The sequence below is a fragment of the Mytilus trossulus genome, chromosome 9 (genome assembly GCF_036588685.1).
Source record: "Mytilus trossulus isolate FHL-02 chromosome 9, PNRI_Mtr1.1.1.hap1, whole genome shotgun sequence".
Classification (NCBI taxonomy): Eukaryota; Metazoa; Mollusca; class Bivalvia; order Mytilida; family Mytilidae; genus Mytilus; species Mytilus trossulus.
The window spans coordinates 474,424-501,605 of NC_086381.1; the positions used below are offsets into that span (position 1 = coordinate 474,424).

The following is a 27,182-nucleotide window of genomic DNA, read 5'->3' on the forward strand; positions in this document are numbered from 1 at the left end:
CTGAATGAAATTTGTGTCTTGATATTGTTTCAGTTTTGTTTCAAACGAATCCTAAGTATTAAATTTTTCACCCACAACAAAATTGGTCACAAGAATCTCTTCATCCATTGTGCATTGTATAATGACAGTAATACGAGTAGGTGTGCAGTTAAATACTTAAAGTGAACACTTTTCTCAGCCCGAGTTCTCAACAACAAACCATTGGTCTATATATTTTCGCCTTTGGCACTACTTATCTAAAGTAGTTAGATATAGGAAGATGTGGTGTGAGTGCCAATGAGACAACTCTCCATCCAAATAACAATTTAAAAAGTAGTAGCTTTAAAACACCAAAACCATTTATACGTTAGAAAAAACAATTTAAACACCATTTGTTAACGATGATATTTATTATTTATCGTTATTACAAGTATTATTTCGTACATATGCAAGATTAAGGCAACAAAAGTTGTAACTATACAAGATTTAAGTTTAATGATTGCTGTTTTTCATGTAACAATAACGCAATGTAACCGTAGCCTCAGTAATTATTGTTACATTCGTAATTAATCAGTTCCTTATCCGCCTTTGCATTCCGGCATTTAGTCTCCTATGTAACAATAATATTTTTATTATTGTTACATTTCCATGTAACCGTAGCCAGTGCCTTGAAAAAAATGTCTCACTTCCGTTAAAATCCAAAATGGCGGACTTCATACTTAAATCAGCCCAATATCGAAGGCTAGCGTGTAAAAATGTGTTATTATCATGCTACTATCATAATATTTGGTACAGACCTTTGTTTTTTACTACTTTTGGATAAATTAAATAGATTAGATGTCTTCAGAAACCCAACTTCTGGTTAAAATCCAACATGGCTGACATTGTACTTAAATAAGTTTATTTTTAGGGAGGGTAATTGAAATGTGTTTTAACGTATTGCTACTATCATTACATTGTAAAGGAACCTTTCTTTGGTGCTTCTGATGGATACAATGTATAAGACATATGTCTTAAAAATCCTTTATTCCGGTAGTATCCAAAATGGCGGAATAGAAATATCAATTTTTTATTCAAATTTTCAACTTTTTTCAAAATGTAAAGAATTTTTTTTTATTTTGTGCTGGTCATTAAACTTTTGGCTTTAAGTTATCCACAAAACCACTTATTCTAGCATGTTGTAAATGTTAAGATATAAATTTGACACTTCCGGTAAAAATATGACGTAAATTTCAAAGATGAGTCCTCAATTTATTTCTTCGATGTAGAGTTTTGGATAGATTGATTTAAACAAAATAAAATCACTATAGTAATTCCACATTAATGTGGTCATTTTATAAATTTCCTGTTTACAAAACTATGAATTTACCGAAAACCTAAGGATTTTCTTATCCAAGGTATAGATTACCTTAGCCGTATTTGGCACAACTTTTTGGACTTTTGGATCCTCAATGCTATTCAACTTTTTACTTGTTTGGCTTTATAAATATTTTGATATGAGCGTCACTGATGAGTCTTATGTAGACGAAACGCGCGTCTGGCGTACTAAATTATAATCATGGTACCTTTGATAACTATCAATACAATTTTGAGTACAAGGTAGTTGAAGCAACAAATGATCAGGATGTTCCGTGTTATCCACCATTGGATGATGTTTCAAGTTTAGCACCATGTAAACACTTAGAGACTGACACTAGAATCAAGTTCGATGTGTCTGGTGCAGTGAAACACAGACTTAACTGAGTCATGACTCAAACAGTCGATACTGATGTCATTGCTGTTTCGCTATTCCGTGACATAGGGGCAGACAAACTTTGGTTTGCATTTGAAAGGGAAAAAAGTATAAGATATATATCAATCAATGACCTTTCAAATGCACTAGGCATTAAAAGATAACACGTTTGCTGGAAAAGGAACTGCGTTGGTGACATTAATGGAGTTTGAAGATGTGACTATAGCATTTAGAATGATGATTGCATGACCAGCCAACATCACCATATGGATTTGATAAGTTTAACGTCATTGAAAACGATACGTGGTTTTGTTGTTTGTAAGATCGAAAAAAAGAAACAGATATGGTTAACGAAGCAAGAAAATAACTATTTGCGCAAAAGGGAAGGCTTTTTGAGGCTATTCCCTCAACTTGGTCTAGTCTTTTCCAGCATGTAAATCATGCAATATACTTAGGTAGGTGTTTAGGGAGACGAGCTTGGGATTGACTCTTATGCTACCCACTCCAGGCGGGGACAAAGAGGATAACCTTTTAAAAACTCTTTTTGAGGCCTCATCATTTTGTCAAAAGCTTGTACATTACGCATGTAAGAAAGAAAATCGGGTATCCCGTGCACTGCGATGTGTGCATTTCATGGAGACTGTGAATAAACATGTATTCTTTGCCAAATAGTAGTAATTTTAAATATTTTTTAGTACTATAGTGATTTTATTTTGTTTAAATCAATCTATCCAAAACTCTACATCGAAGAGGATGTGCACAATTCGTCTGAAATATGCTTGTAGCCGCTGGACTAACAGTATGACTGTGGTCTGATGAACTTAAAGTTATTTGTTTGCTTTTGAGCAATTAACTTTCCTATTGAATATTAATCCTCTCATAAAAAAAAAATGTTTGAAATTTTCTTTTTACTTCTGAAATCTGAAAAATTGAACATCCCCCTCCATTATTTTTTTTCATCTCCCCTTTCCCTTATTCCAAAAAAGATCTCAAATCAAATTTGTAATGAAGTTTGCAACTAGAAACACCTTTTTCCTTAACGGTTTGAGCCATAACTCCCAAAGACGATTCTTTCCATCCCTTTGAAGTATTCCAATATCCAAAATCTAAATACATGGTTAGACTCAGCATATTAAAGAACCCCAAGAATTCAATTTTTGATGAAATCAAATAAAGTTCAATTTTTGACCCTTTAGATTTCACAAGACGACGACGCCAACGTCATACCAATATAGGACCGCAAACGCAAATTTTTTTGCGGTCGTATAAAAGAGGGACAAAAGATACCAAAGGACAGTCAAACTCATAAATCTAAAATAAACTAAAATAAACTAACAACGCCAAGGCTTAAAATGAAAAGACGTACAAACCAACAATAGTACACATGACACAACGTAGAAAACTAAAGAATTAACAACACGAACCCCACCAAAACAAGGGATATCTCAGGTACTCCGGAAGGGTAAGCAGATCCTGCTCCAGGAGTTGTTTTGAAGACCTCCTCCAGGTGCATGGTTTTATGACGACCCATTGGTGGTGTTTGGCTCTTTTCTGCATTTTGTTGGGTTGTTGTCTCTTTGACACATTCCCCATTTCCATTGTCAATTACATTTGTGAAGTTTTGTCAAATAACTAAAATGATTATACGCAGCTTTGTATCTCACCCAAAGTAGAGAATTAAGAAAGTTCAGGCTCCAAATATGCATGCTTTTAACTCGATTGGTATGCTTGGTTCAGAGAGTGTACAGAATTGTTGTGAGAAGAACATACGTTTTGTTTGTCCTTAATGTCCGCGTCACACTGTCCCGATTTTTACGCCGATTGCAACACGATTATGGAAATTTTCAAAATCGGGACTGATCGTATCCATATCGGGCTATTCGTAGTGCTATCTTTAATCATCGGCCACTTTTTCAACCCTTGGGGACAACTTCGGGAAGGGTTCTAAAATTTTTAACATGTTAAAAAATCCCCGAAGGTGCGTCCGATGTTGAGGGTTCGTATTGAGTTCGTATCACCATCCTCACGATCGTAATGTCACCGGGAATGCATCTTTCAACATCGTATTGCATTCGTGTTTCCATCGTTTCCATCGGGCTTATTTTGACATTACGATGTCTACACGAATGAATCACGACGCTACCCGAAGGTCTTACGATGGCAACACGACTACGTGAAGACCTCGTAATCCCGTCGTGTTGCCATCGAATAAAAGTACGAAGGCGACAAGATGGAATTACGACGGCAATAAATCCAGCTATATGTAAGTTAATTTTCGCGCTAAAATACAATCTAATACGTCAGTTAAGAAAGACGTTCACAAAACATGGACCTCATATCATATAATTCTATGAGATCAAGAAAGGCGACAGCGTTGTTTCTATTAATTCAAATGGAACAAGAAGAGCAGCTATTACAGGCTCAGGATTTCTTTAACAAGTCAAATATTATTTTTTGTCAATTTTTCATATCAAGTAACATAATGAAAATCATAAACGCGCCTCGTACACCAACAATGCAGGTATAGGGAAATCAACTTTTTCTTCATTATTCTGAATTTTGTATGTATCGTCTGAGTTGTCACACCATAACCATTTTGTTTTCCATACGTCATATTTTGCCGCATTTATTGCTTTCTCCACATCCTTTCTTTTGTCTATATTATTATGATATTCTCCTGGAAAGAGCTCTTTTTTAATAAAAGGGATCAACGAACCCATTAACTTATCTTTAAGATAGATCAGTAAACATGGGCATAATTATGGGTGATTATTCAGACTAGTCCACACATTTTACAGTTCAAACAAGGCAATGCTGAGCATGGCATCTCCTCGTATGTAACATAGATTGGGGACAAATATGGACACTATATGTGTATATGAGACATGCAGAAAATGGTAAATTGAATATGCATATTTAATACATAAATTATTTTTTTTAGAAATCAACCAAAACATTCAGTAACTGGAAAAACATTTAATATTGTCTTTCGAACCAGCAGGTAAAAAATTGAGCAACTTATTTCCTGTGTATTATGCTATTACAAGGAGAAAAACAAGTCCATCTGCATGACCTTGACCTTTGGTCTTGAACGTAAAAAATGTCAGATCATTACAAGGAGGAACAATATACCAAATGTGGTTAAATTTTTTTGAAGCATATTGGTTTTAGAGTGTCCACAAGGGTGATATTGCCTTGTATTGCAACTGCCACTGTGACTTTGACCTTTGAACTTTAAAATCAATAGCGCGTAAGATATTCTTAACGAGTAACACCATACAAAGTTTTGAGCATTGTGGTTCTAGAGTGTCCATAACAAATTACACACAACTTACATGTAGTAGGAGAGGGGATAATAAACTAAGTTTTATAAGAATTAGACAAAAAGATCGATTTCCCGCCATACATGGCAGACTTATACAGAAACGATATGTTGTCGAAATTCTGTTCGTATCATAAAAAAGTTCAAAACAGGAAGAACGCATTTTAGACATCGTATTGCCATCGCGCTATCATCGTAATCCATCGTGTAGCCTTCGTGATCCAACTTGTAGGCTTCGGCTGATATATGAAGCTTAAATACCCGTCTTCGGTTAACCTTCGTATGTCCATCTTTTGCTATCGTATATAATTTCGGCACCATCGTATAAACTTCGTTATTCATCGTACTTGCTTCGGTCACTTTTTTGTATTTTAACGAGATCGGGACCAACTTCGTACAAACTTACAATTTTCGCATTCGGGTGTCCATCGTATATAAAAATCGGGACAGTGTGACGCGGGCATTAGCAACTGTGTTTGTACTTAATTGAATAGTGAATTATTTCAAGTTAACACATTCAACTCTTAAGATAGTGGGAAAACTGGTAAACCAAATAGAACTTTGTAAAGTTTGGCGCGTTCTCCGTAAGGAATCTGTTTGAGTGTACGAGTTCACAACAACAGCAAATGTGCTTGTAAATAGAAACAATGAATACAGGTACATTCTTGTGACAGTGTCAATGTCAAGAGAAGTCGGACTGGTTGCTAGAGTTATTTTCATGGCGCCTGATTGCTTGAATCCTACCCAAAAGTTGTGTTAAAGAGATGAAAAACACAAATGAAAATACTTTAATACAGAAACAAAGATTGTTGTATCATGAATGTGAAATTACAAATATAATCGCTGATTTAAATAGAACAAATACATGGCTATTTTTAAATGATTGGTAGTTATTTGTTTGTATTATGTCCAGTGGCAAATGTTTCATGACTTTATTAAGGCGGAAACTTCGATGAAAATGGATGTACCACCAGAATGATATCGAACTTAGAATTTTCGAATTCATTCTAACATCACAATTTGTCCATCATTATCGAAGTTTTAAACTTACAAAAGTCTTTTTTACATAGAAAAATTATCACCGATTGAACAATTTTACTTTATATATCGATAATATAAACTTAACTCGACAATTTTCGAGTTTATTTTAAGAATTGAATGCTTCTTTTTTGTAACTTCATTGTGTGTACAGTTTTGATTGTATCCGAAACCTCAATACTTGAACATTATTCTTTATGATGAGAGACTGCCCTGCTGTTGACATTTTCTCTTTAGTATAAAATGATTCTGTAAATATACTCAACAGAAAGAGTAGTTCAAGTAACTCGTCAACGATACTACAAATGAGTGTCTGAATTAGGGCAGGAGGGAAGGAGGTATATTTGCATCCATTTTCCCTACTCTTAGTACTTTTTGTCCATTACTCCCTCCATAATATTTCTATTTTAGCACCTCATTTTTTGGCCCTTTTTTCTATTCTTTATATTTTTGCCAGTATTCTCTTGTTCTGTAAACCTCCATTCACACCCTGCTGAAGTCGGACTACTGGATTGTCAGACCAAAGGGTAATGGGGTGTCGGACCAATCGGGGTGACCCCTTTCTGTTAAGCAACTGGATAAAAAGTTGCTCTCTGGCCTCTCAAAGCCCTCAGTGTCACTTAAGGTTACCTACGGTAAACTGAACCTGCCTACAATACTAGTTAGGTCAGATTACTACTAGCGGAACTGTATAATTTTCCACTAAAACGAATTTGTTGTTTCCTTTCCTGTCAGCCAATAGTTCGAAGACTTTAATACATCCATTGCATACAATTTTTAAGGTTTAAAATGTCCTTCAAAAATGAAGATTATTTGGCCCTATCCCCTTAATCATGTCTACTGACTTTGAAACTTTTGCTTATTTTACATGTTTAAGCTTGTGATTAGTTCAGTTAAGGGGGAACCATTCGGCAGAGGACATTTTAGCGAGAGAAAAAATTGACATTTTAGCGCCAAAGTAAAACACAATTTGGGCCAGATTTTAAATCCATTCAAGAGGAAATTAAAATTGTCAATGCCCATTTTAAAGAAACATTTGGAACCCATTCTTACAAATAATATTTAAACAAGAATGTGTCCCCAGTACATGGATGCCACATCCGCACTCTCATTTTCTATGTTCAGTAGACTTCAGTGGACCGTGAAAATGGGATAAAATCTCAAATTTGGCATTAAAAGTAGAAGGATAATATCATAGGGAACATGTTTCCTAAGTTTCAAGTGGATTGGACTTCAACTTAATCAAAAACTACCTCGACCAAAAACTTTAACCTGAAGCGGGACTAACGGACACACAGACCAGAAAATATAATGCCCATAAATGGGGCATAAAATAAAAAAAAGGTTTAATAAACTCAAGACAGCACAATATAAAACATATCATGTTTATTAAAAAATACAGCACTAAAAGATTAAATCAAATGTTAAAAGTCCGTTCTAGTCGAATTTATATCCCAGATAAAATACAGCACAAAAAGTCTAATATTAGAAAATGATTTTTTAATAATAAAAAATGATTTTCGAATATTAGAAAATAGCTCTTTTTGTCAACTTTGGCTTGCCATATAAATATAAGTAACCGTAGACTTATAAACCTTAAATTATGCATTCTTATAGTTGTCGACAAAGGTTTAAGTAAATAAACTCGTCATAGATACCAGGACTAAATTTAATATATACGCCAGACGCGCGTTTCGTCTACAAATGACTCATCAGTACCGTAGACTTCAAACCGTGGTCTGTTCTTTTAATAGTTGAACCTTAATTGAACCATGCAGGGTTTTTCAATATCATTTCATTACATAAATCAAGAATCTATTTAGTTTGAGAGGTGTATGGTGATAAAAGGTTATTTAAAAATCATGAAAAGAATATAACTTGTTAAATTTTTTTTTTTACATCTTTGTAATAATTGGCCTTTAGGATTTGGCACCAGTTGAAAGCATCATGAGGGTCCTGCGAAATTCAGCCTCTTAATGAAAAAACAAACAGTTGCAGTCAGAATTTATTTAAATTATTACATCAATTTTATAATCTGAAATCGTGTCTGTTCTTTTCCCAAACAAATACTCTGCACTTGATAAATCACCTTCCAACTGCTGTCACATTTCCACACTCTACTGACTCGTCGCTGATTTTGACAACTCTCTCATAACATCCTTCTTTTATAATTTTGCAATCAGCTGGGTGACTTGTGATATACCCTCCAATTCTAAAATAGGACATACCTTTCTATCACTTATTCGTCAACAAGAAATCAGTAGACCTTGAAAACATTTGATGTACAGGTTATTGTACAAAAGGTAAAAAGCCATGTTTGAATGATCAGGTACCATATAATGCATACAGTCAAATGACAATTCAAAAACAATTAACAGAACACGCAAACTGGAAAAATAAAACATAATGACTATCATTAACTGTTTATATAATGCATACTAGATTCAATTTACTTTAGACTCGCAAATATCAAAGCCCAACCTCTTCATACCAGTGATTGACTAATGCAATACTGGTATTTGTACGTACATGACTTAGATGCACATTATGTTTTTAAAGAGTGAACAACTAGATGCAGCGAATAATGATTTCCTCGTTAAATTGTACTAATTAACAACATCAGCTTCATCGTCTTATTTTAAAATGTCCTCTTTCATGGCAGCACAATGATAGATATAAGAAAACTATTATCCACTTTTCTGCTTATTGAAAAAAACGTCGAGAGGTTGAATGCATATATTCTCCTTTTACTAAAAATGCGTTTGAATTACTTAGAACATTTCTTGTCATAAAAGATGTGGCACAATTTAACATGTTTTTTTTTGATTGCATACAAAAGGTCAATAAAATTCGAAATGCCGATTAATTGCAAATACATTTTAGGGAGGGGTATTTGTTGTGTTTAAGTGCGCATTTATGCTATCGGATCTTACACTTAATGTTCTGTCCATAAGGATTGTCATGCATGGAATATATCAGGCGAATTTGAAGTTCATTTGTGTCTGAATATTTTTATGAGAATCCAAAACACTTACGAACAACAACTTCCATTGAGTCTTCCACATTGACAAATGTGACATCCAAATGTCCCTGTTTGTCCAGCAAAAAGGTAACGTCCACCAATATAGCAGCCAAACATTCTCCGGTCGGCTAAACAAATAGAAATATATTTGCATATTTACCAAAAGTTAATATTCCAGCTGAATATGGGAAGACGCTACTTAGTTAAATTTGAATGCACGATTGCTCTGCAGAAAAGTACATGTACGCTACTAAAAGGTATGCAATTTACGTATCTATTTTGTGTAGAAGGATTTTAGCCTAACTGTCAAGTATGTAAAATTCATTGTTAAATTGTACTTGATTATAACTATACTAGAACACACCCGCGAAATCGCGGGCATATACAGCTTGTAAACTGTTGTAGGATGAATTTTTGTAGAAGATATTATGTCTGGAGAATTTCATATAAGCGTATCAAAAGCCCTCTCCCTTTTTTCTAAAGTCCGTTATTTGTTTCCTTTCTGTTAAATTCAATTATTTTCGTGTTTCTGGCCACAATTATTCTTCCCCATTGCAACAATGCATTTTTTGGTAATTTTAAGTCAAATTAAATTAAAATCACACCGCTTCAAACATGAAATAGATGAAACTGCTTATTGAAATTTTAATTTTATCTTCATTATATGTTTATGTGTTAAGAATCAGAATGTATTGTTGTCATTATGTCCCGACAGGGGCCCTTAATTGGAAAATAAAGAAATTGAACTTTATAGACCATAATTATGCTAATAAAATATGCTTTTAGGACAATCCACCAGTGCCAATGGTAGGATTTTATCTTGTATAAGGCTAATTTGAGGGATGGTCGGAGGGGGCCCTGATCCCGAAATCCCGGGCTTAAAAACATGTAATCTTTAGGTGCGTATTTTAACGAAATTCATATCCCGACATCCAGAAATTCGAAAACAAATATTCCCACATCCCGTAAAGATCAATTCCGAAATACCCAGCTAAAAAACACCCGATCCCAAAGTCCCGAAAAAGTCCTACCTCCCTCTAATCTCTACCCTACTTCATTTTGGCCAAATCACTGCTTTAACTTTTTTAACATTAATGGGCATTATGTTTTCTATTCTGTGCGTCCGTTCGTTCGCTCGTTCATCCGTCTGTCCCGCTTTAGGATAAAGGTTTTGTCGAGGTAGTTTTTGATGAAGTAGAAGTCCAATCAACTCGAAACTTAGTAAATATGTTTCCTATGATATGATTTTTCTAATTTTAATGCCAAATTAGAGATTTACCCCCATTTCACGGTCCACTGAACATAGAAAATGATAGTGCCGATGTGGCATCCGTAAACTATGGACACATTCTTGTGTCCACATGTTTTACTTAATTATTTCAATATATATGCAACTGGTATGACCCCTTAGATGGTAAATATTTCAAAGAAAAAAGTAGACAGAATACAGAGTCTCTATATATTATAGTAGTATGATAGTAGTTTACATGTGGATAAACGCGAAAAATAATTGTCTCTAAGGAGGTATAATAGTTGTGGTTCTTGCGATCTAAACTCCATGATATGGAGAACGCTCTGATTGTCTTATTTCTTTTTCATTTTTGTAATCTATCATACGATTGGTTTTTCTTGTGCATATTTAAAACCGGAAGTCTTTTCAATGACTAAAAGTCAGTCGGATGACGGAAACATTATCCGGACACCTATTTTTTCGTTTTTCTCCCAAAATAACTCAATCTGAATAATCATAAGAATGGATGACAAATGCGTCTATGCATGTTACCTATAGAACACAGAGGCATGATGATTAATTTATTGTAGAAGGAAGAGAGGCGACACACAAAATGAGGTCTTCTCGTTTAATAGTATAGATATTTTTTGTATGGTCATATATGATGAGAGACTACTATCAATCAAATATTATACATCAATTGTTTTTTTATCTTATTAAACCCACTCTGTTAAGTCCCAAAATGATTATTATAATCCTGAAGAAAAAAATATGGACTCTTCATAGATACAAAAAGTGTTAACTTAACTTTTAACAAGAAGTACAGAATAAATTTTACTTAAATATAAATTTCGAATTCACTCTCCACTCTTATGCAAATTTGCAAATGAAAACCTATATAAAATGTGATTATAATTCAAAGGAGTTAGTCGAATACTACTGTTTAAAAATACATACGTTGAATAAGATAAACACATACTTACAAGTTGTGGAAAAAAAACAATACGCCACACAGTAATATATGGTTACAAAATACACCAAACAGGATAGCTTTATAAAATTTCCCATAATAATATTTGTGTTTATTAGAAGTCGTTATAACTATACTTTTAACTTCAATCTATGGTGTCTTATAACTTTATCAAGTACTCTACTTTATGACTTAATTACATTTCGTAACATGGAAAACTTTTCAAATTAGTTTACCGGATGCAATTACAAAAATGAATTAATGCATAAGCACCATTTGTTTATCAACTATGAATATATTGATATTTTTTAGTAAATGTGACGAGCATCGAAGACCAAAAATTATCAACTGTAATAGTTCAGCATGATATACAATGATATACAAACTTCAAACATCAGTATAAAAGAACCTACACTCATCATCATTTGCGAACAAAAACACAAACTTACTACATTTTTATAAGAGAACGAATCAATTTGTAAATTAATAAACTTGACATTATAAAACAATATTCAATATTATGTTTTGATAGTATAAAATGTTACAAAGACCAGCAAACACTTCGCCAATCCGGGCAAAAGGGATTAATTGCGATAATGAATTATATGCTATATCATATCCCATCTTATTTTTTTAATTCTTTAAAAATATCACTGTGAAAAATCTATATAGCAGCATCCATTGCAGTACCATTTGCAGTGTTCTATTTACATGCAAGTGTCTGAAAGAGTTTTAGACCAATCGACATGACGTCCAATATGGGGATACCTCACAAATATGTTGATGATTTTGTTGTTGACAAAGATAAGTATTTACTGGAAGTTTTCCAAGCAGGTTCTGTGTTATCGTATGTGTCAATGCTATTTAACATTGTCGTATTTCTTATACTTTTCCGCAAACGTTTGTTATCGCCTGCCACAATACTTATGCAGAGTTTAGCTGCAGCTGACTTTTTAACGGCGTTTTCATGCTATGGGCTTGAACCAATTTTTCAGTCGCAATATCATTGCGAGTTAGCGTTTAACAATACTTTTTTGGAACTGTGCTACCTACCATACCCATATTGCTCAATGGCCCATCATCTAATGATATTAGCATTTACGTACCACAGCGTGTCATGCATAATCACAGCGTGTCTCGGATTACAGAAAGTCATAGCCTTTGTCTTTCCTATTTGGACAAAATATCAACTTACGAAGAAGAAAGTCGTAGTTTGTTGCATAATTATCTTCCTTTTCTCCATTGCGATCAGCATTCCACGACACTTTTCCATTTGGTCAGAGCATGACGATTACCCTGGACTGTGTTATTTCTATGCCAAAGGTGGGGCGTTATCCGAATACTCATCTGTATATTACCTGATGATTCAAACTGTTCTCGTAACATTTAGTTGTCTAATAATGTTGATTTCCACCGTTTTCATCATCTACAAATTGATCAATAACAATTTAAGATATCGGATGACTAAGCAAAGGCTCAAGGAAAGAAGATCGGTTATTATGGTAGTGTTAGTTCTTGTGTTATTCCTCATCACAGAAATTCCTAAAGTCATTCTGTATCAGTACTGGTGTTACAGTACCATCGGTAATAAAATGATATATATTGGTTTGCGAAAAAATGAGTTTTCGTCGTGGCTGTTACAAAGGTATGGAGATGCAATGGCATGGCTACTGACATTTCCTTCAAATAGGATTGTTGATCATTTTGACAACAGATACATCTTCTTTATTTTCCTGCTGGAAGGTATTCAACTATTTGCAATTGTAGGATGTATGTCAAACTTCATCATATATATCGTAATGTCAACCAGATTGAGGAATGAAGCCATTTTGATCGTCAAGAAAATGTGTAACTGCTGTGTACATAAAGGGGAAACGAACAAGAATGACATTACCGAATACGTTCATATAACAGAAAAAGAAAGATGCCAGACAAAAACTACGGAATCCCAAAGGAAATATGAGAAAGATACGAATCACACACAAAAATACGGATACAGCAATAACAAAAAGATGGACATACATCCGGTCACAGGAACCGTAAATAACTTAACATATAAAAAAGAAGGAAATAAGATACAAGGAACCAGAAAACGTCATAAACATGAGATTGCAATGATGCAACAACTAGAAAAATACCGCCATTGCAAAGATAGAGAAATAAATCCGATAGAAGTAACAGGAGAAATCCATATAACTCAAGTAGAAATGAATCCAATAGAAATAACAGGACGCAACAATAAAAATAAGATGCAAATTATTCAGAAAGAAGGAATAGGAGACGATGGTAAAAGGGATATAGAATTTGATCCAATCGAGGAAACAGAAAACCCCTTTGCAAATGAGATAAAAATAAGTTCGATTAATGAAATGGGCCATCATTATGAAGTTGAGATAGAAATGAATCCGATAAATGAAACAGTATGCCACCGTAGAAATGAAATAGAAATGACTGCGAGTGAAGGAGCTGGAGATCACTGTACGAACGAAATCGAAAGGAATGTGATACATGGAAATAGCCGAATAGAGGAAGTTAATGATTAACAATATACACAAAATAATACGGAGCAAACAAAGAATATCTCAAACTATATCGCATGACTGAAACAGGAACTGTTATCACTTTCATTGTAAATTTAATCTTAAACATGCGTTAACCGATTGGAAATCGTTATGTTCAAATCTGGGTCTTCAAAGACTTTTTTTATGCATGGACATTTTCTAACAAGAACTTTGGAAAAAATATAGCGCAATTGACAAACAGTCAAATACAGTTATATTTATTTAAGAATTGAATGCTTCTTTTTGTAAATTTATTGGGGTGTAAAAGCGTTGACCGAAGTACATTTTGTATGAAGCGCGGAAGCGCTTCATACTCAAAATGTGCGCACGGTCAACGCTTTTACAACCCTTTAAAGTTACAAAAAGAAGCATTCAATACTTATAATTACATTTTTTTAGCTATGATCATGAAAACACGAATTTTATAAATTTTGTATGTTATTCACCTGTGCACTTTATTGTGGGACCACGTGCTATCATGAAAGAAAAGTTTTATTGAGTGATGCAATTGCTTACGGAATAACACGTGATGTGCAGTTAGCCAATCAAAATAAAGTATTATGATGAAATATACATCTAATGTAATTATTTCGTTATGTAAATATTGTGAATTTTCAGTAAAATAATATAGGTCTTTTTTTTAACTGTTAAACATATAAATTACATTTGAAACATCTATGAATCTTTTATGAAGGAAAGCAAACCAATAAGACAAATAGTATAAATATGTGTATTCCAATATATGAATATAAATATTGTCATAACTAACTGATGTATTATGATTTTTGTATATTAACAGATTAAATGAAACATTTTAAAAATTTGAAAGTTACAACACTATGCCATTCCTTAGCTAATGCGCCTCATTACATCAAATACTGCTTCATTATATGAAGTAATTTACAAAAAAAAATGAATGCTCAGATTAAATACCGTTTAAATAAAATTCAAAAATTAATTTAAACTCCTGTTTTTATGGCATAACACTTTTTAGTAATATTTATTCTTGCCAATGGTGGTAACTGATTTGTGGTAGCGTATTAGCTACCTAATGAATTTAAATCTAGTTAATTCGACCTGTTGATACTGTTTATAATGCTTTTTTGTCATTTTTTATTTATACGGATCTTGGCTGTATACCAGCTTTGATTATTTGTAATATCTTCAATTTTTCACTTATTCTTACAACATTTGTATAAACTTCAAGATTATAAAAAACCGGTTTTTTTCTAAAGTGAACATTGATTGGTTAAATATTTCTCAGTGTGTTTGAATTTATTTGATAGCCTTTTGGTCATGACTGTTTGTCTCTAATATTTAATTAACTGTGCATTTGTATTCAGATATCGCAGATCAAATTTATTCGTTCTTTGTGTAATCATACGTTTTTTGATTGAGTTAAGTCTGCTAATTGATATTTTATCGTATGTTTTTATATGTTGTGATGTTATGCTATTGTTTCAGAAAAAGGGAGAAGGTTTGGGCCCATTAAAACGTTTAATCCCGCTGCAAATGTTTGCACCTGTCCTAAGTCAGGAATCTGATGTACAGTAGTTGTCGTTTGTTTATGTAATATATACGTGTTTCTCGTTTCTCGTTTTGTTTATATAGATTAGACCGTTGGTTTTCCCGTTTGAATGGTTTTACACTAGTAATTTTGGGGCCCTTTATAGCTTGTTGTTCGGTGTGAGCCAAGGCTCCGTGTTGAAGGCCGTACTTTAACCTATAATGGTTTAATTTTTAAATTGTTATTTGGATGGAGAGTTGTCTCATTGGCACTCACACCACATCTTCCTATATCTAATGACATTATTTAGTCGTTCTGTTTTTTGAATAACGTTTAATTTTTGTAGTGGTTCAGATGTTATCAATATTCACATATTCCATCAATGATATCAATTCTACTGCAAAAGTTAACTTGAACTCATTTTGATTTGTTTGCTTGCTTGAAGATTCAATTTTAAGCAGTGCCAATAATAAATCATGTCAAGCTGAATTATGGGCTTCTAGGCGGTTGTTACTTAGTTATAGAAATACATTGTTTTAAACAGTTAGTAAGCAATACGAGAATAAGTTTAGGTTATAATTTCGATATATAAATTGAGACCTTCTGTTTTACATATTTACGGAAAGTGTAATCATTTGAAAGATTCCTCAAAGTTATTTGAATTGATGTGTGTCATTTTTAGCAAGTTCAATGAATGCAAGAACAATTCAAAGGACACATATTATGTATTGGTTGAATATCCGTTAACTTTGCTGCATAGGAAAGAGTAAATAATTTAATTATACGACGGGCTTTAACTGAAAAATACAATCATCTTGCATAAAATGTACACATAACAGAGAAATGTTTTGCTTTCAGTATTGAACTGTTCGCAGACTAATAATGTCTTAATTAGATAAAAATATGCAATTTTCAAAGGTAAACCAGAGACAATTGAACATTTATTTCGGAGTTGTCATGTGAAATAGTTTTTAAGTGAAAACGTATTTAACTTCCTACAAATATTTAAATTTGTTCATTTGGTTTTGTTGGAAGTATTATTATGAACGTAACAAAGCAAGTTTGTTTTTCTTTTTTCAGTAATAGTATTTTATTTGAATTTTACATTTGTTACAGATACAAAAAGTACCGGTACCTTATCCCGGCCTCGTTAACATTAGTATTTATCATATCAGTGGTGAGGTTAGTACTTGCAAGTGAACAGTATATATAATAATATTTGGGTTTATGATATATATGCAATTGAATAAAAATAATATAACATAATATATTATAAATTCTAGTTCAAGAAGATAATTTAATTTTTGCTGCAACCAGATTATTGAAGTTTCTATAATTGCCTTCTATATTTTTCAATATTTCATGATATTTAGGAAATTCCTGTTTTGTCAAATTTTGAACACATTAATTATGGCACCCTCAACGGAGTTGGGTGACATATTGTTATTCTACGTTTCTTTTTTTTCTTATTATGGCACCCTCAACGGAGTTGGGGTGACATATTGTTATTCTACGTTTCTTTTTTTTATGGCACCCTCAACGGAGTTGGGGTGACATATTGTTATTCTACGTTTCTTTTTTTTCTTTTTTTTCTTTTTCTTCTTCCACACATTTTGTCCGTCGTGTTTCTCGGAATCCAATGGACCAATGTTGATGGAACTTTACTATAAGGAGGACCCCCATGTAAAGTTGTGCACCTTGGTATGGAATGGTAAAAGATGGCCGCCGTTTCCATGGAAACATCATAAATGCAAAAAAAATCAAAGTGTTCCAAACTGGAAGAAACTCCACAGGAATGTTGACTGGCATGTGCTGATTTCCAGTTTGACTTTGGAATTTTCAAAATGGCTGCCGTTACCATGGAAACAGCTTAAATATCAAAAATTCTAACTCTTTCGTTACAAGATCCAACTGGATGAAACTTTATGAAAATGTTCTCCAGTATGCCAAGATGTCAAGACAATATTTGGATAGTTCAAAATGGCCGCCGTTGTCATGGAAACTGGGGCCAAGTTTTGCATTGACCCTACGGAAAAAGGCATAAAATCAGCATTTTCTCAGAGAGTATTGCACCAAAGTAAATGAAACTGTATTGATATATAACATGACATGTGGCAATGAGATGTACGCTTTTAGAATTTTGGAATTATCTACTGTAACCATGGTTGCAGCACAAATGTTCAAAATTTCCAAAAAAAATGAAAATGCTGCAAACTGGATGAAACTTTACAGGAATGGTAATCGACATGTGCAGAGTTGTATTTTGAAGTTGGAATTTCCAAAATGGCCGCTGTTACCATGGAAACACCAAAAATCTCAAAAATCTCAAAATACTCCAAAGTTAATAAAACTTTACAAAAATGACAATTTACATGTGTAGATATATTCTTTGACTTTGGAATTTTCAAAATGGCTGCCGGTCGCCTGGCAATTGGAAGCCGAGGGTGCCATCCGTTATTGCTAGCAATTACAAATCTAGTTCTTATTATTTTTCTTCTTGCAACAAATTTTGTCCAGGTGATTTCTCGGAATCCAATGGACCAATGTTGATGGAACTCTACTATAGTAAGGACCTCCATGTGCAGAGTTGCAGTAAGCATGGAATGGTTCAAGATGGCTACCGTTTCCATGGAAACAGAACAAATGTGAAAAAATCCTGTGTTTTGTTTTGGTGAACTCGCTCGCCTGGCAATGGGGGAAGGGTGCCATCCGTTATTGCTAGCAATTACAAATCTAGTTATGTCACCCGATCGACAATGTCGGGTGACATATTGCTTTTCTTATGTTTCTTTGTTATTATGTCACCCGATCGACAATGTCGGGTGACATATTGCTTTTCTTATGTTTCTTTGTTATTATTATTATTCTTCCACCTTTTTTTGTCCGTCAGCTTTTTTGGAGTAAAATGGAACCAATCTTAATGATAGTTCACCATAGGGAGGAACTAAAAATTTCGGGTTGCAGGTGGGTCTAAGACCGTAAAAAATGGCTGCCGTTTCCATGGAAACAGAACAATTGTGAAAAATTCCAGTTTTTGGTTTTTGTGAATAATTTGAAGATGCTTGAACTCAGAATCATCATATTTTAATACAATGTAGGTGCCAGCCATACACTGGTTTTGGATGATTTTGGCAATCATTGGAACTACTATGTTGCCATGGAAACTACACCAAAAATTTCAAAAATATGAAAATGCTCCAATTTTTTGGAAACTTTAACATAACGATGAGCAACTTTGGTAGATGTGGAATTTGGCGTTGGAATTTCCAAAATGTCTGCTGTTTCCATGGAAACAATGCAAAAACGTCAAAATGCTCCAAAAACACTCCGGTTTGGTAAATAACTTTCGTATGCTTGAACTTAAAATCATCAAATTTCCATGCAATATAGTTGTCCACTATATACAGGTTTTGTATGATTTGGACAATCATTGGAACTACTATGTTACCATGGATACAGGATCAAATATTTCAAAAATTTCAAAATGCTTCAAAATTGATGAAACTTGATATGATTGGTGACTGGCAAGTCTGAATGATACTTTTGAAGTTGAAATTTCCAAAATGGCCACGGTTGCCATGGAAACTGCAAAAATGTTAAAAATTCTCAAAATGCATTGAACTTGATGAAACTTGATATTATTGTTGACTGGCAAGTAAAGATGAGACTTTTGACTTTGGAATTTTCAAAATGGCTGCCGTTGCCATGGAAACAGCAGAAAAATGATTTTTTTTAAAATTTCAAAATGGCTGCTGTTGCCATGGAAACAGAAGAAATGTGAAACTTTTGACATTGCTCAAAATGAACTGAACAGTTACAGAAAGATATATTGTAATGCGTTGATCTGCATTCACTGTTTTATTATTTTGAAATGGCTACCGCTTAGTGGCAATAGGGGAAGGGTGACATCCGCTATTGCTTGCAATGGCAATTCTAGTTTTTCTTATTTTTCTTCCACACATTTTTGTCCAGGCGATTTCTCGAAATCCAATGGACCAATGTTGATGGAACTCTACTATAGTGAGGACCCCCAGATCAAGTTGTGCACGAAGCATGGAATGGTTCAAGATGGCTACCGTTTCCATGGAAACAGAACAAATGTAAAAAAATCCAGTTTTTTGTTTTGGTGAACTGTTTGGATATGCTTGAACTCGGAATCATTATATTTTAATACAATGTAGGTGCCCACTATACACAGGTGTTGGATGATTTTGGCACTCATTGGAACTACTATGTTGCCATGGGAACAACACCAAAAATTTCAAAATTCTCAAAATGCTCCAAACTTCAGGAAACTTCACAGTAATGATGAGCAACATTGGAAGATGTGGAATTTGGCGTTGGAATTTCCAAAATATCTCTTGTTACCATGGAAACAATGCAAAAAGGTCAAAACTTTGAATTTTCACAGAACATTCCAGAACATCAATGTTAAATTTATTCTAGAGACATAAAATGGTATATGATTGTGGAGGGAAACAATTGCAGCGGGGGTTTGACTTTGGAATATTCAAAATGGCCGCCGTTACCATGGAAACAGCAAAAATATGAAAAACTTCAAAATGCTTTAAATTTAATAAAACTTATAACAAATGTTGCCTAGCTTATGTAGAATTGACTTTTGAGTTTGGAATTTTCAAAATGGCCGCCGTTACCATGGAAACAGCAAAAATATCACAAATTTCAAAATGCTTCAAACTTAATGAAACTTTGCAAAAATGTCACTAGACATCTGTAGATGCAGTATTTGACTTTGGAATTTTCAAACTGGCTGCCGCTCACCTGGCAATCGGGGAAGGGTGCCATCCGTTATTGCTAGCAATTACAAATCTAGTTATTTTTCTTCTTGCAACAAATTTTGTCCAGGTGATTTCTCGGAATCCAATGGACCAATGTTGATGGAACTCTACTATAGTAAGGACCCCCATGTTCAGAGTTGCAGTAAGCATGGAATGGTTCAAGATGGCTACCGTTTCCATGGAAACAGAACAAATGTGAAAAAATCCTGTGTTTTGTTTTGGTGAACTGTTTGGATACTATTTATCTCAGAATCATAATATTTTAATACAATGTAGGTGCCCACTATATACAGGTGTTGGATGATTTTCGCACTCATTGGAACTACTATGTTGCCATGGGAACTACACCAAAAATTTTAAAATTCTCAAAATGCTCCAAACTTCAGGAAACTTCACAGTAATGATGAGCAACATTGGAAGATGTGGAATTTGGCGTTGGAATTTCCAAAATCGCTGTTGTTACCATGGAAACAATGCAAAAAGGTCAAAACTTTGAATTTTTCACAGAACATTCCAGAACATCAATGTTAAATTTATTCTAGAGACATTAAATGGTATATGATTATGGAGGGAACAAATGCAGCGGGGGTTTGACTTTGGATTTGACTTTGGAATATTCAAAATGGCCGCCGTTACCATGGAAACAGCAAAAATATGAAAAACTTCAAAATGCTTTAAATTTAATGAAACTTATAACAAATGTTGCTCAGCTTATGTAGACTTGACTTTAGAGTTTGGAATTTTCAAAATGGCCGCCGTTACCATGGAAACAGCAAAATTATCAAAAATTTCAAAATGCTTCAAACTTAATGAAACTTTGCAAAAATGTCACTAGACATCTGTAGATGCAGTATTTGACTTTGGAATTTTCAAACTGGCTGCCGCTCACCTGGCAATCGGGGAAGGGTGCCATCCGTTATTGCTAGCAATTACAAATCTAGTTATTTTTCTTCTTGCAACAAATTTTGTCCAGGTGATTTCTCGGAATCCAATGGACCAATGTTGATGGAACTCTACTATAGTAAGGACCCCCATGTTCAGAGTTGCAGTAAGCATGGAATGGTTCAAGATGGCTACCGTTTCCATGGAAACAGAACAAATGTGAAAAAATCCTGTGTTTTGTTTTGGTGAACTGTTTGGATACTATTTATCTCAGAATCATAATATTTTAATACAATGTAGGTGCCCACTATATACAGGTGTTGGATGATTTTCGCACTCATTGGAACTACTATGTTGCCATGGGAACTACACCAAAAATTTTAAAATTCTCAAAATGCTCCAAACTTCAGGAAACTTCACAGTAATGATGAGCAACATTGGAAGATGTGGAATTTGGCGTTGGAATTTCCAAAATCGCTGTTGTTACCATGGAAACAATGCAAAAAGGTCAAAACTTTGAATTTTTCACAGAACATTCCAGAACATCAATGTTAAATTTATTCTAGAGACATTAAATGGTATATGATTATGGAGGGAACAAATGCAGCGGGGGTTTGACTTTGGATTTGACTTTGGAATATTCAAAATGGCCGCCGTTACCATGGAAACAGCAAAAATATGAAAAACTTCAAAATGCTTTAAATTTAATGAAACTTATAACAAATGTTGCTCAGCTTATGTAGACTTGACTTTAGAGTTTGGAATTTTCAAAATGGCCGCCGTTACCATGGAAACAGCAAAATTATCAAAAATTTCAAAATGCTTCAAACTTAATGAAACTTTGCAAAAATGTTATTACACATCTGTAGATGCACTATTTGACTTTGGAATTTTCAAAATGGCTGCCGCTCGCCTGGCAATGGGGGAAGGGTGCCATCCGTTATTGCTAGCAATTACAAATCTAGTTTGTTTTGTTTTTTGCTCGGATACATAATATCCTTTCTATACAGTAAAAAGTATAATTGTTAATAAATCATTAATACTGTAATAACTTGTATCGTATATTTTGTATCCATACAAAAGTGATCTAATAGATATTACGTGATGTCCTAATTTTTGTTTATCAAGTAATAACTTTATTTGATCCCAAAATGATTTCAGAAATTTGTATTTCAAACAATAATGTTCATAATCTTCAATGACATTACAAACTTTATAGCGGAGTTTTAGTTATTTTCTAAGAGAAAATTAATTGTTTGGTTGGTAAAATGTAATGCAGAAATTTCCATCTTAACATTTTGAATTTATTATCTTGCATATAAAGTAAAATATATAGTTAAGCATTTGTTGTCTTTTAGTTGTGTTGTTTCTAAAATATTTGTGTATGTGTTACATATTTGATTTTCGTTTATTTTTTTATATAAATAAGGCCGTTAGTTTTCTCGTTTGAATTGTTTTACATTGTCATTTCGGAGCCTTTTATAGCTGACTATGCGGTATGGGCTTTGCTCATTGTTGAAGGCCGTATGGTGACCTATAGTTGTAAATTTCTGTTTAATTTTGGTCTCACGTGGACGGTTGTCTCATTGGAAATCATACCACATCTTCTTTTTTTATATTTGGTCAAGTGTGCTAGGTATTCTTTATCAATTTCGGTGAAATAAGTGATATTCGGTAAGATTAATGATTTAACAAGAGTTATCTGACCTAACATAGTTATATTTCTTTTATTCCAGTCTTTAATTATTTTTTCAGATTTTTCATATTTTCGTTGGAAGTTTAATGTTTTACAATCATTTTTATTAAGTCCAAAGTATATTCCCAAAACTTTTATCGGTTCTTGTGTAAATAGTTATCAAAGGTACAAGGATTATAAACTTAATGTTTTCAACTTTATTTTTTGCAGGACTTTAAATTGCCGAGCCAAATTCCCTCTGTTTTATTTCGGTTAAGCTTTAGGCCTGAAAGTGATCCAAAAAATTTCTATAATATTCAAAGTTAATGAAACGCCCTGTTTTGAATTAAAAAATAAAGTGATGCCATCTGCAAGCTGGCTTAATTTTAAAGTATGGGTTTTTTTGTCTAGTTTAGTTTGAAAACCTTAATTTTTTTTTATTTTGTCTTAATCTACTTTAAAATTTCAACAGCAATATCGAAAATTATAGAACTCGCGGGATACCCTTGACGGATCCCGCGCTCAATGCTGAAGGGTGTTGAAATCCAGCCATTATTTAATATGCAACCCTTTATATTTGTACATAAAGTATTTATCCACCTCAAAAGAGATTTCTGAAAGCCAAATTTCTTTAAAGAACAATACATAAGTTCCCATTCTAGCGAGTCAAATGCTTTTGTGAAGTCTGAAAAAGGATTGCTCCATCTACATTGATTTTTTCCGAATAATATATAATATCTTGGATTTGTCTTATGTTAAATCCAATATATCTGTTTTTTACATAACCGTTTGGATCACTATGAATAATTAAATTATGAGAGTCTTTCTAATATTTTGCATTGATCTTCGGTTTATTTTTGAATTAAAATTACTTTATTAACAGAACAATGTTACGTATTGTCTATTGCACATACGTTAAACAACTACTACGGAATTCGGTATTTTTTTTACTTTTTTTTATCAGTTCCATGACCTTGTTGATAAATATTCCGTATCAACTTCACAACTAATACAAGATGGTCTTAAAGTATAGACTTTAGGTACTTGTCCTGTGTATCGTCTTAATAACGTGTTATAGTATTCTTTTATATTGCCTGTGTGAATATTACTTTACTATTTAGTCTTCTTTTGTTTTTGGTACTATCCATTGGACGTGGGTCGTTAATTATACATCCCGTCATTGTATTATTGTGCTACGGCAAATTTTTGTATTCTTGTTTTTCATTTTTGCTGATGTACTTTGTCTATATGCCTTTTTGTGACATATTTGTTTGTTTTTATAATGATTTAGATTATAACACGATGTTGACTGCTGAACCCCTTTTTTGACATTTTTACCTATCATGTCTGTATGTTTTGTTCATACATCGTTGTCAATATAATAGAGTTTTATAAGACTGTCATACAAGTAAAAGGTTCAGCTAGCTATAAATCCAGGTTTAATCCACCATTTTCAATATATGAAAATGCCTGTTTCAAATTGAAGTCAGTTATATGACAGTTTTTATCATTTCGTTTGATGCGTTTAAGCTTTTGATTTTGCCATTTGATTGGGGACTTTCCGTTTTGACACTTCCTCGGAGTTCGGTATTTTTGTTAATTTACTTTTCAATACAAAAGAAAATTTGTACATTTACTTAGTTAATTTCATATTAAATTAAAGAGTACTATATAGCTTCTTTTAAATAGCTAAGTTCAAATAAATGAATTAACAAAGCTGTATTTGTAAAACAAAAGCTGTCGTAAAAATTAATGATTTCGTACAAATACATCAATGAAAAACAATTTATCCTGGGAAGATGCATAAAAACAATCTACCTCAAAACTGAAGTATGATTTTTTTAGGAAGAAAGAGCGTTATATTGTAGATGATATTAAGAATAATGAATCAATTCTGTAAAAGCAAAAAATGTATATTTATTTCAAAGTTTTTAACAAATATCGTAAACTCAGCTGCTTTTCATTTATACAGAGTTTATAAAAGACCTTTGTTAGTCACTATCAGGTACCACTGCTTGTTTGACGTCTATATTAGTTCAAAGATTGTCATATAACCTTAGTAAGTATTCATACTTTTAAGTCAGAAAAATGAGACTTTCGCTTGGTTTTGGCCAAACTTTTGAAACTTACAGATAACAAGTAAACAATATGGGTATGCATATTATTTTAATTGAATAATTGCGCATCTGGTGCATATCATATGACACAACCCAAAATTAAAACAAATGTTCGAGGTTTATAATGAGGTATTCACTTCGTCTCGGTCTCATTTTTTCATTACAGTGTTTGGATTGAAGCTTTGAGTTTTGATCTGAATTTTAAAAATATATACGACAAATTGAAATACTGTTTGAACATGAAAATACAATACAAACATTGTCAAACAGTCTTTATGTGACCTTGACCTGAGTATTATTTTTCTTCCAAGAAAGGTGACTTACAAATTGAGCATGCCACTTATTGAAGCGCTACAACTCTTATCAACTAATACTTTGATCAAACTCATTGTAATTTTTTTCATTAACTTATTTATTAGTGATTTGGTTCTTTCATCTGCACATTAATAGCTTTATGAGTGAAAATCTGTAGAGCAAATGAACGATTTGTATGAGTAGTAAATACATTTTTGTTTTTGTGCATTTTGAAATTCGGTTTACAGTTATTCATGTAATCAAGCAATGTTGTCATTTTAAATTTGCTTTTCTATGTATGATTTTAATAAAAAAGATAAGCACAATGCAAGTGTTGTATTATATACTAAATGTGATCTCATAACAATGTATAACACTTGAACAAGCCTATGAATTGCTTTGAAATAAACGCGTTGAAGTTCAAGCTAGTAAATACAATCGTAGTCATCATACCTTAAACATTGTTAAACCAGGAGTATCAAGATAAACTGAATACTGAAATTACTTAATTTGATTATTTTATGTTGTGATTTCTCAGTAGATGAAAATGCAACACCCATAGAAAATGTTAACCGTAGTGATTTTTGCTGTTTAGATCTTAATGCAGAAACTGTATTAATGCGTTACCCGGATTTGTTATCACTTTTGATTTCTTGTCTAGCTGATGAATTTAATTAAAGAAACACATAGCCGCGAATAGAAATCAATAAATTGTGAATTGTTCGCTTTTAAGAATAACCAGACAGATGTACTAAATACAACGTTCAGTTTCTCTTGGAATATATATTGCATAGCGTCAATTGTTGGGAAAAGAAAGAATTAGAAACAGACGTAGAAACACAACATTTAGAAGAAAGACTAGAAAGAAATTGAATAAAAGAGTTTTATACATTTAAAAACTAAAACAATGCAACAACACAACACAGGTAACTATAAAAATATATCTTATTTTGGGCGACATGCAGTCACCAACGATAGACAATAAACAATTCGCGAAACACTTAAGATTAGCACAGACTATCAGCGAATTTTCAAAAAAACAAACTTCACTTTTAATACCTCATTCCACTCACTTTTTCGATGCAATTACAACTAAAAATAGCCATTACATTTATCGCTTGACGACAAAATGGTTATTTTTTCAAAACTAAAATAATACATGAGACTGAAAAAGTTGGTTGTCTATGCTTATCGGTACGATCTTATTTGTCGTTTAAGTTGGTTGTCTATGCTTATCAGTACGATCTTATTTGTCGTTTAAGTTGGTTTTCTATGCTTATCAGTACGATCTTATTTGTCGTTTAAGTTGGTTGTCTATGCTTATCAGTACGATCTTATTTGTCGTTTAAGTTGGTTGTCTATGCTTATCAGTACGATCTTATTTGTCGTTTAAGTTGGTTGTCTATGCTTATCAGTACGATCTTATTTGTCGTTTAAGTTGGTTGTCTATGCTTATCAGTACGATCTTATTTGTCGTTTACGTTGGTTGTCTATGCTTATCAGTACGATCTTATTTGTCGTTTAAGTTGGTTGTCTATGCTTATCAGTACGATCTTATTTGTCGTTTAAGTTGGTTGTCTATGCTTATCAGTACGATCTTATTTGTCGTTTAAGTTGGTTGTCTATGCTTATCAGTACGATCTTATTTGTCGTTTAAGTTGGTTGTCTATGCTTATCAGTACGATCTTATTTGTCGTTTAAGTTGGTTGTCTATGCTTATCAGTACGATCTTATTTGTCGTTTAAGTTGGTTGTCTATGCTTATCAGTACGATCTTATTTGTCGTTTAAGTTGGTTGTCTATGCTTATCAGTACGATCTTATTTGTCGTTTAAGTTGGTTGTCTATGCTTATCAGTACGATCTTATTTGTCGTTTTTTGGTGTAATTTACAGAAGATAACCTGATGGTTTCAAAGTGCCAGTAAAGTTAACCTGACATTTTTGTATTTTTGTAATACACTGATACTATTAAACAATAACTTTCCATATATATTGACGCAAAATGGGAACAAATAGACATTAGAGAGCAAAAAAAAATAATAAGAGGTCAACAG

At 33.1% G+C, this 27,182-nt stretch overlaps 1 protein-coding gene across 1 annotated transcript; it reads right to left on the bottom strand.

The window, feature by feature from the left end:
* Window positions 1-8,062: 8,062 nt before the first annotated feature.
* Window positions 8,063-11,484, bottom strand: LOC134683468 (uncharacterized). The gene is made up of 3 exons (XM_063542785.1): window positions 11,308-11,484; window positions 9,107-9,221; window positions 8,063-8,283 (listed from the first exon to the last, which is right to left on the bottom strand). Exons 1-3 carry the CDS (start codon window positions 11,390-11,392, stop codon window positions 8,157-8,159), a joined length of 327 nt encoding a protein of 108 aa, XP_063398855.1. The 5' UTR covers window positions 11,393-11,484; the 3' UTR covers window positions 8,063-8,156.
* Window positions 11,485-27,182: the final 15,698 nt, after the last annotated feature.